The sequence below is a fragment of the Anas platyrhynchos genome, chromosome 11, assembly GCF_047663525.1.
Source record: "Anas platyrhynchos isolate ZD024472 breed Pekin duck chromosome 11, IASCAAS_PekinDuck_T2T, whole genome shotgun sequence".
Classification (NCBI taxonomy): Eukaryota; Metazoa; Chordata; class Aves; order Anseriformes; family Anatidae; genus Anas; species Anas platyrhynchos.
The window spans coordinates 235,526-252,722 of NC_092597.1; the positions used below are offsets into that span (position 1 = coordinate 235,526).

Below are 17,197 nucleotides of genomic sequence, written 5' to 3' on the forward strand. Positions count from 1 at the left end.
AAAAAAAGAGCTAAGTGTAAACAAAAGCTTTGACATTTGTTTTCATTCACAATTCTTTCCCACACCTGACTTAACTGAGGAATGTACAAGAGGATCAATGAGAAGATCTAGGTATTTTCTGGAAAAAAAAAAAAAGATCCATAGGCTGTACACCATGGCTCCCATTTTCTTTATATTTCTTCTTAATATGTGGTGTGGATGTTGCTTTCTTCACTACTGGTGGTATGTGCAGATTGGACCATGAAGAATTACAAATTTGATCTTTGAAAGTTTGTCCTGTTTTTTAACACTGCAATGGAACTTAGTTGGGAATTATTTCTAAAAAGACTCTCTTGTTAATTACGTTTTAAAATTTGATATTTCTCTAGCAGCATGAGACAAAAATGAGCCAACTGAGAGAAACCTTGAGAAAAATGACTGATGAAAATAACGAACTGAGGTCATCGCTTAACTCTCTGAGGGAAAATATCGAATTGCTAAAAACCCAGGCAAGATTAATTATTTCCTGTTACTAGCTTTACGAGTTACAGTCAAGTAGTCCAGCAGTACAGTCAAGTTTATAAGTAGCTTTGCAAGTTACAGTCAACAATTTTAAATGTTTGAACAAGTTGTTTGCAAAATTGCTGATTTTGTTTCTTTAAGACAAGAATTGTGTGAATGGTTGTAAATACTTTCTGCTTCGTTTTCTAGTACATGAAATTTAGTCTCTCAGAGCTTTTGCAGTATTAAAGACTTTAGAGTTAGTTATTTTTGAAAGTGTTAATTAAAGGAGTATTTTCTCTGTTCTTAAAGGCACGCTGAGACAGTGGTTCACAAGAATACAAAGTTAAAGTTTTCTTCTCACTTGACTTAAATCTGACCTAAATGCTGACAAGCAAATTGCTGCCTAAACTCTTTTGACCGTTGCTCCTTCAGTGAATTGCAGTTCTGATGCTCTTGAGTATGATTAAAATCATCTGCTTCCTAGTCTCAGTAAAATCTTTCTTTCTCTTTCTCTTTTGTGCAAACTGAAGTATTCATAGAGGACTTACATGATGATCAGGATGCTTGTTGTATCCATAGAGTATGCTACTTATATTTAAATGGCGGTTATAGTTTGCCCCATATTGTTTTCTCACAGGTCATGCTCAGTAACAGTGTTATTTTCTGAAAACATTTGTTTTATGCTCAGCTTCAAAGCCTCAGTGTTGGTTTTTTTTTCAGAATCTGCTGGAAAATATTTAATTATATTTCAAATTTCCAGTGAAGGGGAAAAAAGACACATTCCTTGGTTTCTTTTTCAAGGCACGCAGGTTTTTGACTGTTACAAGTAATTGTCGCTTCAATTTTCCTTTGTTGCAGTTTCTTTTGTCTGTTTTTGCTTATATTTTAATGGTATGTACTGGTATTAAATTATATTGTGGACTAATAATAACAACAAATATTAAAAGATTACTATCTTGAGTTTCACAATTATTTTTTTCCAATTCGATGAAATGTAGCACGTATTGGATACATTGCTGGACATTGCAGGACAGGTGTTTAAGTACAGGTGAACTAAAGCGTCTTAACTATCAGCAGTGAATAGTTAGAATATTTGAAAGATTCAAAAAAGGGAGAATTGGGCATATTTGTGGTTAAAATGGATGCTAAAAGAAAAAAGAGCTAAGTGTAAACAAAAGCTTTGACATTTGTTTTCATTCACAATTCTTTCCCACACCTGACTTAACTGAGGAATGTACAAGAGGATCAATGAGAAGATCTAGGTATTTTCTGGAAAAAAAAAAAAAGATCCATAGGCTGTACACCATGGCTCCCATTTTCTTTATATTTCTTCTTAATATGTGGTGTGGATGTTGCTTTCTTCACTACTGGTGGTATGTGCAGATTGGACCATGAAGAATTACAAATTTGATCTTTGAAAGTTTGTCCTGTTTTTTAACACTGAAATGGAACTTAGTTGAGAATTATTTCTAAAAAGACTCTCTTGTTAATCACGTTTTAAAATTTGATATTTCTCTAGCAGCATGAGACAAAAATGAGCCAACTGAGAGAAGCCTTGAGAAAAATGACTGATGAAAATAAGCAGCATGAGACAAAAATGAGCCAACTGAGAGAAACCTTGAGAAAAATGACTGATGAAAATAACGAACTGAGGTCATCGCTTAACTCTCTGAGGGAAAATAACGAATTGCTAAAAACCCAGGCAAGATTAATTATTTCCTGTTACTAGCTTTACGAGTTACAGTCAAGTAGTCAAGCAGTACAGTCAAGTTTATAAGTAGCTTTGCAAGTTGATTCAAAGATCGAAGCCGAAATTCCTTTAAGTGGTATATTCTTTATTGCAGCGCTGGATGCACGGGGGATCTCTCCACCTATCGTGCATACCCGAAGCGGAAAGCAGTCTTGAATTTATATAAGCAATCTATCAATATTCTACAAGCGCCTATACATATGCATTACCTATCCCCGCCTTCCCTCGCTTCTCATGCTAATTAGCCCTTTGGCACCTTGCGCCTGCGTAGAGCCTCCCAAGAATTGTGGGCAGGGGTCTTTGGGACGTGGGCAGGGGTCTTTGGGAGGAAGACCCCGAGTCTTCCTCACAGTGTACTTTTCACCTTTGGTCAGGAATCTGCTGAATTGGCACGTTTCTTAATTGCGAGAGCTGGTTGTTGCCAATTCTTCCGTTTGTTGTATCTTTATAATGAATTCCAATGTCCAATTTTGAGATTTATAGTCCTTACATTTGTTTCTCTGTCCGTCTGCCGCTTCCTTATCATGAGTTCCAGTGTCTTGTTTCGAGATATACAGTCCATGTCTGGGGATTGTCCTTGCCTCCCCAATACCTCCCCAATACCTCTTTAATCAATCCCCCCTTTTCTTTTTCCATGCAAATTCTTTTGCATCAGATACTTTCATTATTTACAGTAACACAATAAAGCAGGCATCTAAACAACATGCACACAAATATTCCTAACACTACTAATGTGATAAGAGCAATGAACACTTGTTCCAACCATTGGAAGTTGGGCAACCAGGAGGTTAACTTATTCCATATTTCACTAAAACTCCATGAAAGATCATCTTTACTGATCTCATGTAGGACCCTTGTCTGCTTCCATATTTCTTCCAGGTCGGTAGAGATCCTTCCACTCTGATCTACATACATACAACAACTTGTATTTATTACTGTACAGACTCCCCCTTGAGCGGCCAGTAACAAGTCTAGGGCCATCCGATTTTGTAATACTACCTGTGATAAACTAGATATCTCTTCTTGTTGAGCCTTTATAGCATCCAGAGTTTTGTTTTCTAACTTCTCTATAATTGCAGAAATATTAACTATCGCCTTTTCCAATTCATTCACTCCTAACCATGGGATAAACCATCGAACAAAACTATGAAAAGCGGTGTGTCTCTCTATCAATGGATTGTTAATTTTTCGTCTAATTCTCCAGATATGATTTCTCAAGTAACCTCGAGGCACTACATCATGTACTGTCATACTGGGGACTACTGCTCCAAGAGTGCAAGTTCCCTTCCAATTCTCGGGCAAGACCTTACGAGCTGTATCATTGCATAGCCAATACCACCCTTTTCCTTCTGGAACTGGCCAGCTGGTTGAATTTGCCCAACTGCTAGTTGTACTAATATCAATTGTTTGATTACAAGATGTCTGATTTCCCACATAAGTAGTACCCGTATTTATACAATCCTGTTTTCCCATACCCTTAGGCGGGTTACACCTTTGTACACATACATAGTAAGATTCCAATGGCACGAAGCTACTAACTTCTAGTTCCAAAACTTCTTCATATTTTTGACCCCAAGATGTGTTTTCCCACAAATTAGTCCAAGGTAAGTTTGCAGGCAAGGGAATCCTGATTAACGATACACCCTTATTCCCATGCTGTGGCAGATGGGTGCATACCCAACAGTTTGTCTTATTAATTACTTGAGAAATTGTTTGTATCAGGGACAGGTGTAAGTTCTCATCCCAAACTGCCCACCCCGAATCTGAGAACCGCACCCCTGCAATCATTAGGATCTGGAAAACCATAATTTTGTTGGTCCAATTGGAGTGGTGGTCCATATCCTTGCCAGGGCCTTCTTCACCCTTGAATCGTGGATCCAAGCTGCTTGCTCCTTAATCTTAATGGCGGTGCGTGTTGTCAGTAATACCTGGTATGGTCCCGTCCACTTTCCTTCCGTTTTTCCTCTAGGGGTTGTCCTGAAAAAGTCTTTATATATATAATCCCTGAGCTTAAAAGGGTGGATTGGTTGATCCAACCATCTAGCCCAGGTCCTGAGAACAAATTTATGTACTTTATTTAATTATTTCTGAAGTTCAGTTATATATGCATATAAATATTCTAATCCTAGCTGCATTAGATCCTCTCCACTAAATATAAATTGATATGGCCTTCCATATAAAATTTCAAAGGGACTCAAATTCCCTTTTATTCTAGGTTTAACTCAAATTCTAAGTAATGCTAAAGGGAGGGATTGAGGTCATGACAAATTAGATTCTTGTCCGATTTTAGCTATTTGTTGTTTAATTAAATGTTTCATTTTTTCTACCTGTCCACTTGCCTGCGGTCTATAAAGAGTATGCAGTTGTCTTTAGAATATCTTTAGAATCTTATTTATCTGTTGTACCACTTGCACACAAAAATGTGAAACTCTATCAGAAGACATTGCTACTAGAATCCCAAAGCATGGTATTATTTCATTTAACAAGACTTTAACCACTTCTTCTTGCTTTGTTTGTTTGACAGGGAAAGGCTTCAGGCCTTCCTGAAATCATGTCAGTCAGAACCAGTAAATAACAATACCCCCCTTTTCTAGGGAGTTCTGAAAAATCAATTTGCCACAGTTGCCCCGAATAATTCCCTTTATCAATGACACCAAATGTCACCCTATTTCCTGTATTGGGATTATGACGCATACAGGTGTCACATTGTTGGGTTACCTGCCTTATTGTGGTATACAGATTTCTTGCTACCAAGACTCGATTTAATAGTTTATACAGGGCATCGGCTCCGCAGTGGGTTTTGTTGTGTTCCCCCAAAACCATAGGCCACACCAAATTAGAGGGCATAACAACCCTGTTGTCCTTCAAATGAGCCCACCCATCAACATTCAGCTTCCCTTTTAGATCCTCGATCAACTTTAAATCTTCTTTTGAATATTTAGGAGCCTGTCCTTTCTCTAATGTCTGAATTTTACCGTCTGGTATTAAAGCAAGCACTTCCACTTGACCTCTTTCCGGCTCCCTTCTTGCCTCTTTATCAGCCAATCTGTTCCCAATCTCGAAGTCAGTGGATCCTCTTTGATGCCCTCGGCAATGCATAATAGCCACTTTTTCTGGTTGTTTTACAGCCTCTAACAATTTTAAAATTTCTTCAGCATGTTTTATCTGTTTTCCCTGAGCAGTCAGTAATCCACGTTCTTTCCAAATCGCTCCATGAGCATGTACCATGCCGAATGCATATTTAGAATCTGTCCAAATATTTACCCTTCTTTTTCCAGCTGCCAGTTCCAATGCTCTCGTGAGAGCAACTATCTCCGCCTTTTGAGCTGATGTTCCAGGGGGTAAAGGCTTAGACTCAATTACCTGCTGAGTAGTTGTTATAGCATATCCAGCTTTACGTTGTCCTTGTGTAACAAAACTGCTCCCATCCGTGAACCAAGTTTCTTCTGCATCTTCCATGGGCTCCTCCTTAAGGTCTGGTCGGCTGGAATACACAGTCTCCATAGTTTCTAAACAATCATGAATCACAGGTTCCGCCGGAGCATCACTAAGAAAAGAGGCTGGATTCACAATATTAGTTATCACAATTTCCACATCGTCCTGTTCTACCAATATTGCTTGATATTTCAAAAATCTCTGAGGAGATAACCAATGAGCCCCCTTTTGTTCTAAAACTGCTGACACAGTGTGTGAGACAAACACTGTTATCTTCTGCCCCATTGTAAATTTCCGGGCTTCTTGTATATTCATAATTACGGCTGCCACTGCTCGCAGGCAGCCTGGCCATCCTTTACTTACTTCATCCAATTGTTTAGAGAAATAAGCCACTGCCCTTTTGTAAGGTCCCAACTTTTGTGCTAGTACCCCTAAGGCCATACCCTGTCTTTCATAGGAGTATAACCAAAAGGGTTTAGACAAATCTGGTAAACCAAGAGCTGGGGCTCGCATCAACTCCATCTTAAACTTCTTAAAGGCTGCTCGGGCTTCTCCTGTCCATATTAGTCTTATGCAGTTATCTTTAATTAAATCATACAAAGGCCTTACAATTAATCCATAATTGTTGATCCATAATCTGCACCAACCTGTCATTCCTAGGAAAGTTCGTAATTCTTTAACAGTCTGTGGTTCTGGGGTACGACAGATTGCTTCCTTGCGTTCCGTCCCCAATTCACGTTGTCCTCCTGAGATCTCAAATCCTAGGTATGTCACGTGGGTTTGAACCAATTGTGCCTTCTGTTGTGAAACCCGGTATCCATTCATTCCTAGGAAATTAAGGAGGCTCACCGTCCACTGTATGCAGCTTCCCCTGTCTTCGGTAGCAATCAAGAGATCATCAACATATTGCAGCAGGACCCCTGCAGAATTGGGGGCTTCCCAGGATTCAAGTTCCTTTGCAAGTTGATTACCAAAAATCGTAGGGCTATTTTTAAACCCCTGAGGAAGCACTGTCCATGTCAACTGGACTTTTCGTCCTGAGTCAGGATTTTCCCATTCAAAGGCAAAGAGGTTTCGGCTTTCTGGGGCCAAGGTTAAACAAAAGAAGGCATCCTTTAAATCCAGTACGGTAAACCAGACCAACTTGTCCCTTAACTTGGTCAATAGCGTATAAGGGTTTGCTACCACAGGGTGTATGTCTTCAGTGATCCTGTTTATTGCTCTCAAGTTCTGTACTAACCTATAACTCTTCCCATCCGGTTTCTTAATTGGTAAGATGGGAGTATTATATTCTGATTCACACTCGACCAGTAACCCATATTTCAAAAACTTATCTATTGTATCTTTTATTCCTCTTCTATCTTCTATTCTAAGGGGGTACTGCTTAACCTTTACTGGCTTCTCTCCTGGTTTTAATTTTACCATTATTGGTGCAGCATTCTTTGCTTTCCCAGGGACATCAGATTCCCACACCCCTGGATAAACCTGATCCTGGATTTCCGGAAGGGTTTCATTAAAAGAATCAGTTTGGATCAATACCAAACTTAGTGCACTTATAAGTCGGTCTTCTTTTACTCTTAACTCTACCCTTCCCTTTTCAAAAACAATTTCAGCTTCTAATTGCTCTAATAAATCCCGTCCCAATAAAGATCTAGGAGATCCCGGCAAATACAAAAACCTATGTATTCCCATTTGCTTCCCCAATTCATATTCTAATGGCTTTAAAAAGAAAGCTTTTTCGTGTCTACCCATTGCCCCCACCACTGTCACAAAATCTTTATCTTCTGGCATCAACTTCTGATTTAACACTGAATATGTAGCTCCTGTATCTACTAAAAATTCTACTTCCCGACCCAATTTCCCTAGCTTAATTTTAACCAGTGGATCTGCTAGGGTAGAGTCCCCCGGTCTCCTTCATTGTTTTGTAGCCATTAATAGCTTATTTTCCTCTTGCCGCTTCGGGCATTCCCTTTTCCAGTGTCCTATCTCTTTACAATAGGCACACTGTTCAGCCCGCAAGGGGAGTCGAATTACCTTCCCCCCCCCCTTCTCCTGCCTCGAAAAGATTCTTCCTGCTTTCGCAGGGCTGCCACAGTGGCTGCTGCAATCGTCTCACCTAACTTTTGCCTTTCATTCCCCTCACGATTTCTAAACACTCTCCAGGCTTCTTCTACTAATCTTTCCAAATCCCTTACGTCTGGTTCTTTCATTTTCTGAAGTTTTCGTCTGATATCTTCCGCCGATTGACCCAAAAATAGAGATACTAATTGAAGTCTACCCCCCCTCAGAGGAAGGGTCTATAGTGGTAAACTTCTGCATTGCTGCCCTCAGCCTTTCAAGAAATTCGGATGGGGTTTCTTTTAGACCTTGTTGGAAGCATATTCTCAATTCCCAATTCATCCAGATTTTAGTATTTACTTAGCCGTTCATAATTTTAGGGATGATTAGGGTCTCAGTGGGGTCGGTCAGGGGAATGCAGTTGTCCACAGTTCCCTGAGCGGTCCCATCGGTAATCTGAGCTCGCACATGAATTCAGGTTGTTTTAAGAGTTAACTGTTTTTCTGTTTCCATAACAACTCTCTCTCGGACCCATCATGATCCATTTGCCCCAAAGGGCTAACACCCATGATTTTAAGATCTCTGCCTAGAGCAGAGACAGAACTATTAACATTCCTACATCCTCTTTCCCTGCTCATTCAACTTCAAACACCTTTAACACTTTCAACAACCCTTTTAACACTTCCTTTATCTTTCTCCAGCCTCTACTTCTCTAATGCCAACATCAAAGGCTCAGTCAGGGACCAACTTAATTCCGTACCTTTTCCCACCAAGATGCTGAAACAACATCAGTATACAACATTTCATCCTATTCTCCTTCTCAAAACCAACATTAACTGTAGCAAAACATTAGAGTTTAAAGTTCCATTTAGGGGCCACTTTTCTCCACATTCCAGCTTATAAAGCGGCCACCATTGATTACAATATTTTATCAATGTTTTCCTGTTCACACTTCCACCGGCAGATCCTCCAATATCCTTCCAGTGACTCAAAACACATCCTAACGCACTTTTCTTAGGAATTTCACTGCTTACTCGCCCCCCCATTTTCCAGTTTACACTTTCAGAATACACGTGTTACTTACAAAAGCGTATCACAAAAACGTATCACTCACAAAATTACAGGCACGCAATATCTTTCAGTAGCGATGTCACAAAGCTACTATTACCAGCAATATTGCTAAAATCACAATAACAATAGTCAGAGTCAAATTCCACATGCGATAAGTCAGAAAACCGAACTGTGTAACACCATAACGATATCTTTCTTATAACAATGCCACGAACCTACTATTACCACCAGAAAAATAGCCAAAATCACAGTAACAATAACCAGAGTTAAATACCATACTCCATGAGTCAGAAAACCGAAATAAACAACACAATTCCAGATGGACCTTAAAGCGAGCTCTTTCCTTAAGGTCCCCAAATATACTTATGGTGCTTACCACAAAGTATATACCAAACACTGCCTCGCAGAAGATCACCTTCTGACTTACAGACAGTTCCAGATACAGATGGACCTCAAGGTCCCCAGATACACTTGTGGTACTAACCACAAAGTATATACCAAATACTGTCCTGCAGAAGTCACCTTCCGACTTACTGGACAGTCCCAGATGACCGGTCTACCAGAAAACCAAACCAGAATAAAGAATATACTCACTTACAATGATGGGGTCCTTGTCTGCCTCCGCAGTGATCCGGTGAGTCGAGGAGTCCCTCCGGGAAATCCCGGGGGTACCCTAGGGAGTCCTGTCCCCAGCGGGTCCTGCGGACCGGCAGAGAGGTAGTCCCATCTGGGGTGCCAGATTGATTCAAAGATCGAAGCCGAAATTCCTTTAAGTGGTATATTCTTTATTGCAGCGCTGGATGCACGGGGGATCTCTCCACCTATCGTGCATACCCAAAGCGGAAAGCAGTCTTGAATTTATACAATCAATCTATCAATATTCTACAAGCGCCTATACATATGCATTACCTATCCCCGCCTTCCCTCGCTTCTCATGCTAATTAGCCTTTTGGCACCTTGCGCCTGCGTAGAGCCTCCCAAGAATTGTGGGCAGGGGTCTTTGGGAGGAAGACCCCGAGTCTTCCTCACAGTGTACTTTTCACCTTTGGTCAGGAATCTGCTGAATTGGCACGTTTCTTAATTGCGAGAGCTGGTTGTTGCCAATTCTTCCGTTTGTTGTATCTTTATAATGAATTCCAATGTCCAATTTTGAGATTTATAGTCCTTACATTTGTTTCTCTGTCCGTCTGCCGCTTCCTTATCATGAGTTCCAGTGTCTTGTTTCGAGATATACAGTCCATGTCTGGGGATTGTCCTTGCCTCCCCAATGCCTCCCCAATACCTCCTTAATCAAAGTTACAGTCAACAATTTTAAATGTTTGAACAAATTGTTTGCAAAATTGCTGATTTTGTTTCTTTAAGACAAGAATTGTGTGAATGGTTGTAAATACTTTCTGCTTCGTTTTCTAGTACATGAAATTTAGTCTCTCAGAGCTTTTGCAGTATTAAAGACTTTAGAGTTAGTTATTTTTGAAAGTGTTAATTAAAGGAGTATTTTCTCTGTTCTTAAAGGCACGCTGAGACAGTGGTTCACAAGAATACAAAGTTAAAGTTTTCTTCTCACTTGACTTAAATCTGACCTAAATGCTGACAAGCAAATTGCTGCCTAAACTCTTTTGACCGTTGCTCCTTCAGTGAATTGCAGTTCTGATGCTCTTGAGTATGATTAAAATCATCTGCTTCCTAGTCTCAGTAAAATCCTTCTTTCTCTTTCTCTTTTGTGCAAACTGAAGTATTCATAGAGGACTTACATGATGATCAGGATGCTTGTTGTATCCATAGAGTATGCTACTTATATCTAAATGGCGGTTATAGTTTGCCCCATATTGTTTTCTCACAGATCATGCTCAGTAACAGTGTTATTTTCTGAAAACATTTGTTTTATACTCAGCTTCAAAGCCTCAGTGTTGGTTTTTTTTTCAGAATCTGCTGGAAAATATTTAATTATATTACAAATTTCCAGTGAAGGGGAAAAAAGACACATTCCTTTGGTTCTTTTTCAAGGCACGCAGGTTTTTGACTGTTACAAGTAATTGTCGCTTCAATTTTCCTTTGTTGCAGTTTCTTTTGTCTGTTTTTGCTTATATTTTAATGGTATGTACTGGTATTAAATTATATTATGGACTAATAAGAACAACAAATATTAAAAGATTACTATCTTGAGTTTCACAATTATTTTTTTCCAATTCAATGAAATGTAGCACGTATTGGATACATTGCTGGACATTGCAGGACAGGTGTTTAAGTACAGGTGAACTAAAGCGTCTTAACTATCAGCAGTGAATAGTTAGAATATTTGAAAGATTCAAAAAAGGGAGAATTGGGCATATTTGTGGTTAAAATGGATGCTAAAAAAAAAAAAGAGCTAAGTGTAAACAAAAGCTTTGACATTTGTTTTCATTCACAATTCTTTCCCACACCTGACTTAACTGAGGAATGTACAAGAGGATCAATGAGAAGATCTAGGTATTTTCTGGAAAAAAAAAAAAGATCCATAGGCTGTACACCATGGCTCCCATTTTCTTTATATTTCTTCTTAATATGTGGTGTGGATGTTGCTTTCTTCACTACTGGTGGTATGTGCAGATTGGACCATGAAGAATTACAAATTTGATCTTTGAAAGTTTGTCCTATTTTTTAACACTGAAATGGAACTTAGTTGAGAATTATTTCTAAAAAGACTCTCTTGTTAATCACGTTTTAAAATTTGATATTTCTCTAGCAGCATAAGACAAAAATGAGCCAACTGAGAGAAACCTTGAGAAAAATGACTGATGAAACTAACGAACTGAGGTCATCGCTTAACTCTCTGAGGGAAAATATCGAATTGCTAAAAACCCAGGCAAGATTAATTATTTCCTGTTACTAGCTTTACGAGTTACAGTCAAGTAGTCCAGCAGTACAGTCAAGTTTATAAGTAGCTTTGCAAGTTACAGTCAACAATTTTAAATGTTTGAACAAGTTGTTTGCAAAATTGCTGATTTTGTTTCTTTAAGACAAGAATTGTGTGAATGGTTGTAAATACTTTCTGCTTCGTTTTCTAGTACATGAAATTTAGTCTCTCAGAGCTTTTGCAGTATTAAAGACTTTAGAGTTAGTTATTTTTGAAAGTGTTAATTAAAGGAGTATTTTCTCTGTTCTTAAAGGCACGCTGAGACAGTGGTTCACAAGAATACAAAGTTAAAGTTTTCTTCTCACTTGACTTAAATCTGACCTAAATGCTGACAAGCAAATTGCTGCCTAAACTCTTTTGACCATTGCTCCTTCAGTGAATTGCAGTTCTGATGCTCTTGAGTATGATTAAAATCATCTGCTTCCTAGTCTCAGTAAAATCCTTCTTTCTCTTTCTCTTTTGTGCAAACTGAAGTATTCATAGAGGACTTACATGATGATCAGGATGCTTGTTGTATCCATAGAGTATGCTACTTATATTTAAATGGCGGTTATAGTTTGCCCCATATTGTTTTCTCACAGGTCATGCTCAGTAACAGTGTTATTTTCTGAAAACATTTGTTTTATACTCAGCTTCAAAGCCTCAGTGTTGGTTTTTTTTTTCAGAATCTGCTGGAAAATATTTAATTATATTTCAAATTTCCAGTGAAGGGGAAAAAAGACACGTTCCTTTGGTTCTTTTTCAAGGCACGCAGGTTTTTGACTGTTACAAGTAATTGTCGCTTCAATTTTCCTTTGTTGCAGTTTCTTTTGTCCGTTTTTGCTTATATTTTAATGGTATGTACTGGTATTAAATTATATTGTGGACTAATAATAATAACAAATATTAAAAGATTACTATCTTGAGTTTCACAATTATTTTTTTCCAATTCAATGAAATGTAGCACGTATTGGATACATTGCTGGACATTGCAGGACAGGTGTTTAAGTACAGGTGAACTAAAGCGTCTTAACTATCAGCAGTGAATAGTTAGAATATTTGAAAGATTCAAAAAAGGGAGAATTGGGCATATTTGTGGTTAAAATGGATGCTAAAAAAAAAAAAAAGAGCTAAGTGTAAACAAAAGCTTTGACATTTGTTTTCATTCACAATTCTTTCCCACACCTGACTTAACTGAGGAATGTACAAGAGGATCAATGAGAAGATCTAGGTATTTTCTGGAAAAAAAAAAAAAGATCCATAGGCTGTACACCATGGCTCCCATTTTCTTTATATTTCTTCTTAATATGTGGTGTGGATGTTGCTTTCTTCACTACTGGTGGTATGTGCAGATTGGACCATGAAGAATTACAAATTTGATCTTTGAAAGTTTGTCCTGTTTTTTAACACTGAAATGGAACTTAGTTGAGAATTATTTCTAAAAAGACTCTCTTGTTAATCACGTTTTAAAATTTGATATTTCTCTAGCAGCATGAGACAAAAATGAGCCAACTGAGAGAAACCTTGAGAAAAATGACTGATGAAAATAAGCAGCATGAGACAAAAATGAGCCAACTGAGAGAAACCTTGAGAAAAATGACTGATGAAAATAACGAACTGAGGTCATCGCTTAACTCTCTGAGGGAAAATAACGAATTGCTAAAAACCCAGGCAAGATTAATTATTTCCTGTTACTAGCTTTACGAGTTACAGTCAAGTAGTCCAGCAGTACAGTCAAGTTTATAAGTAGCTTTGCAAGTTACAGTCAACAATTTTAAATGTTTGAACAAGTTGTTTGCAAAATTGCTGATTTTGTTTCTTTAAGACAAGAATTGTGTGAATGGTTGTAAATACTTTCTGCTTCGTTTTCTAGTACATGAAATTTAGTCTCTCAGAGCTTTTGCAGTATTAAAGACTTTAGAGTTAGTTATTTTTGAAAGTGTTAATTAAAGGAGTATTTTCTCTGTTCTTAAAGGCACGCTGAGACAGTGGTTCACAAGAATACAAAGTTAAAGTTTTCTTCTCACTTGACTTAAATCTGACCTAAATGCTGACAAGCAAATTGCTGCCTAAACTCTTTTGACCGTTGCTCCTTCAGTGAATTGCAGTTCTGATGCTCTTGAGTATGATTAAAATCATCTGCTTCCTAGTCTCAGTAAAATCTTTCTTTCTCTTTCTCTTTTGTGCAAACTGAAGTATTCATAGAGGACTTACATGATGATCAGGATGCTTGTTGTATCCATAGAGTATGCTACTTATATTTAAATGGCGGTTATAGTTTGCCCCATATTCTTTTCTCACAGTCGCAAGTGATATATGAGCAGTATCAGTAGTTAGAATTCTGAGTGAAGAGAAGAACAGTTGTCTGAAGGTAGATACGAGAAAACTTGTGAAGGTTTTAGAGAGATGTTTGTGTAGTTTGTCTTCAGGAACGTCTGGATACCTTTCACAGAGCTTTTCTGTACAGTTGTAGCAGAGGGACAGAATGACAATTTCACGAAATCTTTATTCTTCCAACAATGCTAGTTACACAGTTAAAATTTAGCCTAAGTAGATTGTATGAAATAAAGCAAAGGAGTGTATTAAATGTATTAAAATGAGGATCATGCACAGATCATTAAATATTTTCTTTCTCCTATGATCCATTTAGTTAGAATTATAAAATAGAGTGATTTTGTATGTGAAAATCTCTTCCCAAGGCTTTCATAAACATTTGTTTAAGCACAAAATAAAGCATGTGCGTATTACTAATGTACTCGTATATTTTAGTCTATTGGTATTGTGGTTTAGAAAATCATAGACTTGAAAACTGAAATAACTGATGTTGTGGATGTGTTACAGTTACTACGGATTTCAAAAGTTTACGACCCCTTAACTATTCTTATGGACTGGATCTCAGACCAACACCTTAGCAAAATAGAAATACAAGAAGAGAGAGAGGGCAGTGAGAAACCTCAGTGTGCTAAAGAAAACTACACTCTAGAAAATTGTATGAAGGTAAAGGCATTTGAATTTGTTTAGGTTGAAATGTTAAGATTCTTTGTATTATTTCTGAGTGTAACAGGTCTGCCTGTTTTACACACGCTTTGAATACATGAATTAAAAGAAAACAGCAGTTAATCCTTCAGTATTAATTCCAACAGTGAGATGTAATAGATAATTTTTCATACAGATATTTATACAGATCATTTTTAAGGAAATGTGTAGTGTGCAGTCTGACCTTGAGATTCCACCTGTCTTTCTATTTTAAGTCACTTTTCTCAGCTGATAATTTATCTCGTGTTTTATCTGTAATACTGTATGTAATTCCTTTTTCCTAAGGAGACACACACGTCTAATTTAAAGTATTTTAGTGCTGATACTAGGTATTAAAAGTTCAAGTTATGTCTTATAAAAGATGATACCGTGCTATACTTGTAACGCTTTTTTGGGATACCGAGGCTTGGAAATCAGTGAAGCGTTCAGGAAATCTGCTTTTTCTGTTTGCTTGTTTGTTTGTTTAATTACTATTCTATCTAAAATTTGTAGCCCTTGGTATTAGACTTCAGAGCTTGAGCTCACACAATGTCTTTCCACTTTTTGTGTAAACCTGTGTAAAATGTAAATTCAGTATATAATTCTGTTACCTGTACCAGATCTGCCCAGTGAGTATTTGTACATGTAGTCTGTTAAACTCCGGGAATACGTTGATTTTAGTTTGGTTTAGTTTTGCTTAGTTTGCTTTTTACTTGTGGTTAGCTTGTACTGTAAGTTCGTATACTGCACGTAACTTTGCCATTCTGTATTTTTACAGCTTTTGCCTATGGTCACTGGACAGCTCCAGTGGATGCCATTTGTGGATCCTAAACTACATATGTCTGTGATTCAATTTATCTACTGGTCTCTAAGGCAGATAGACACTGGTAGTCAGGTAAATTCCCAAGAGATATTTTGTATTATAAATGAGTATGAAAAGTAGATATTTTCAGGGAGTATATATAAAAGAAACTTTGCTGTCTTTGCAAAGCATACATGCCTACCACAGATACATAGCAAATGAAAAACTAATTCTCACCAAATTAACTTTCTCACATTCGTTGTAATATTTTGCACCGTGTCTGTAAACATATTTTTGCACACATATGTGATCTTTGTTGCAGTAGTGTGTAGCATCTCAGAAATGGTATTTTCCATATGTGCTTACAAAACTTGTGAACTAGGAAAAGAAATATATTTTTGTTCGCTTTATGCATGAGATTTGTTGAAATTGATGGCAACGTGTGGCAAAGTAGCAAAGGTATTTTGATTTCTTTGTTCTCTACTCAGTGTCTAACTGAATAGAACTAAGCTGGTGGTTCCAGTGTTAATGAGAAGGTATTTTAAATGAGCTTGTTATTAAGTTTGATTCTGAAGTAATATTTCTGCACCGGTTTTTGAAAAGTCCAATACATCTTACCTGTACAGTATTCTTAAGGGTCATGTTTAGACCTTAGTTCTGTAAACGCTTTTGTAGGACCTAGCTTCAGGCATCTTCACAAAAGAGGGTAGTGTAGTAGGCAGCACTGATTAAAGCTGAGTTTGAACTGACTTTATTCTGGAACCAGAGGCAAATTAAATAATGTCAGCATATCAGGGGCCCTGACTACCTTGTTTCTTTGTGAAGTGTGTGTTGACTAGGCCCTGTGCTAATGTTGTTCAACTGCTTGTGGAATGCAAAGTAGTATCCCATGTACAGACTATATTGCAATACACGGTCACGACATCTGCTATTTAATATTTAATCCTTAGGGGAACATACGTACTTAGCAGACAGGATTTTCATGTATTTTAATGTTTACGCTAAATGTGCACGTTGTTTGAAACAGGATGCAAGCATGACAGCAACAATGGAGAGACTTGCAGAAGTTATTCTCAAAGGCGCAGTACAAAAGGGAAGCATGCAAAAATGGACTAAAAAGTCTACACGGAGTAAACCAAAAGCTGCACATTTCTTTAAAAGCTCCTCTATGCCTTTGAGGTTTCTGTCAACTTTAGTTGTGCTTAGAACAGCAAAACGAAGTAAGTTCTGGTTTTTATTATGTCTTTTTTAAATTATCTTTTTCTTTTTCTTTTTTTTTTTTTTTTTAAATCTTATTTTCAGGTATGTGCCCAGACAAAAAAACAAATGTACAAAATGCAGCAGTTCAATGATACTGTAGCATCTGTAATGCTTTAGTAGTAAAGGATGTTTTATTTGAATTTTACCACCTGATGAAGCATAATATAGGGAAGCAAGTATGAACCTTGCTATTATTCATGTCATAATTTGTGTGGTCATTTTAATATGCTTTATTTATGTCAGTGAGATCAACGTATTTTGTGACAAAGGGGAAAAGAGATGTTGGTAATTCTCTCAAGCAATCACCGTAGCAGTGATTTGTTTGTCAAGATCTGCACTGCATATAATGGTACAGCTAATTGCTCCTCAGTAAACTGAAATCAGTAGCAAATTCAGAACAGTTCTAGAATTTCATTGCTTTGTCAAAGTTTAATGTAAAGCTCGTACTCTA

At 37.6% G+C, this 17,197-nt stretch overlaps 1 protein-coding gene across 1 annotated transcript in view; it reads left to right on the forward strand.

The window, feature by feature from the left end:
* The window catches only part of LOC119715212 (uncharacterized), a 44,245-nt gene that overhangs the window by 22,619 nt on the left and 4,429 nt on the right, over positions 1-17,197 (forward strand). The window contains exons 8-13 of the mRNA XM_072043277.1: positions 369-488; positions 2,006-2,185; positions 11,520-11,639; positions 13,158-13,340; positions 14,511-14,666; positions 15,463-16,706. Coding sequence (XP_071899378.1) covers positions 369-488; positions 2,006-2,185; positions 11,520-11,639; positions 13,158-13,340; positions 14,511-14,666; positions 15,463-15,627 — 924 coding nt within the window. The 3' untranslated portion in view covers positions 15,628-16,706. The remainder of the gene's footprint in view (positions 1-368; positions 489-2,005; positions 2,186-11,519; positions 11,640-13,157; positions 13,341-14,510; positions 14,667-15,462; positions 16,707-17,197) is intronic.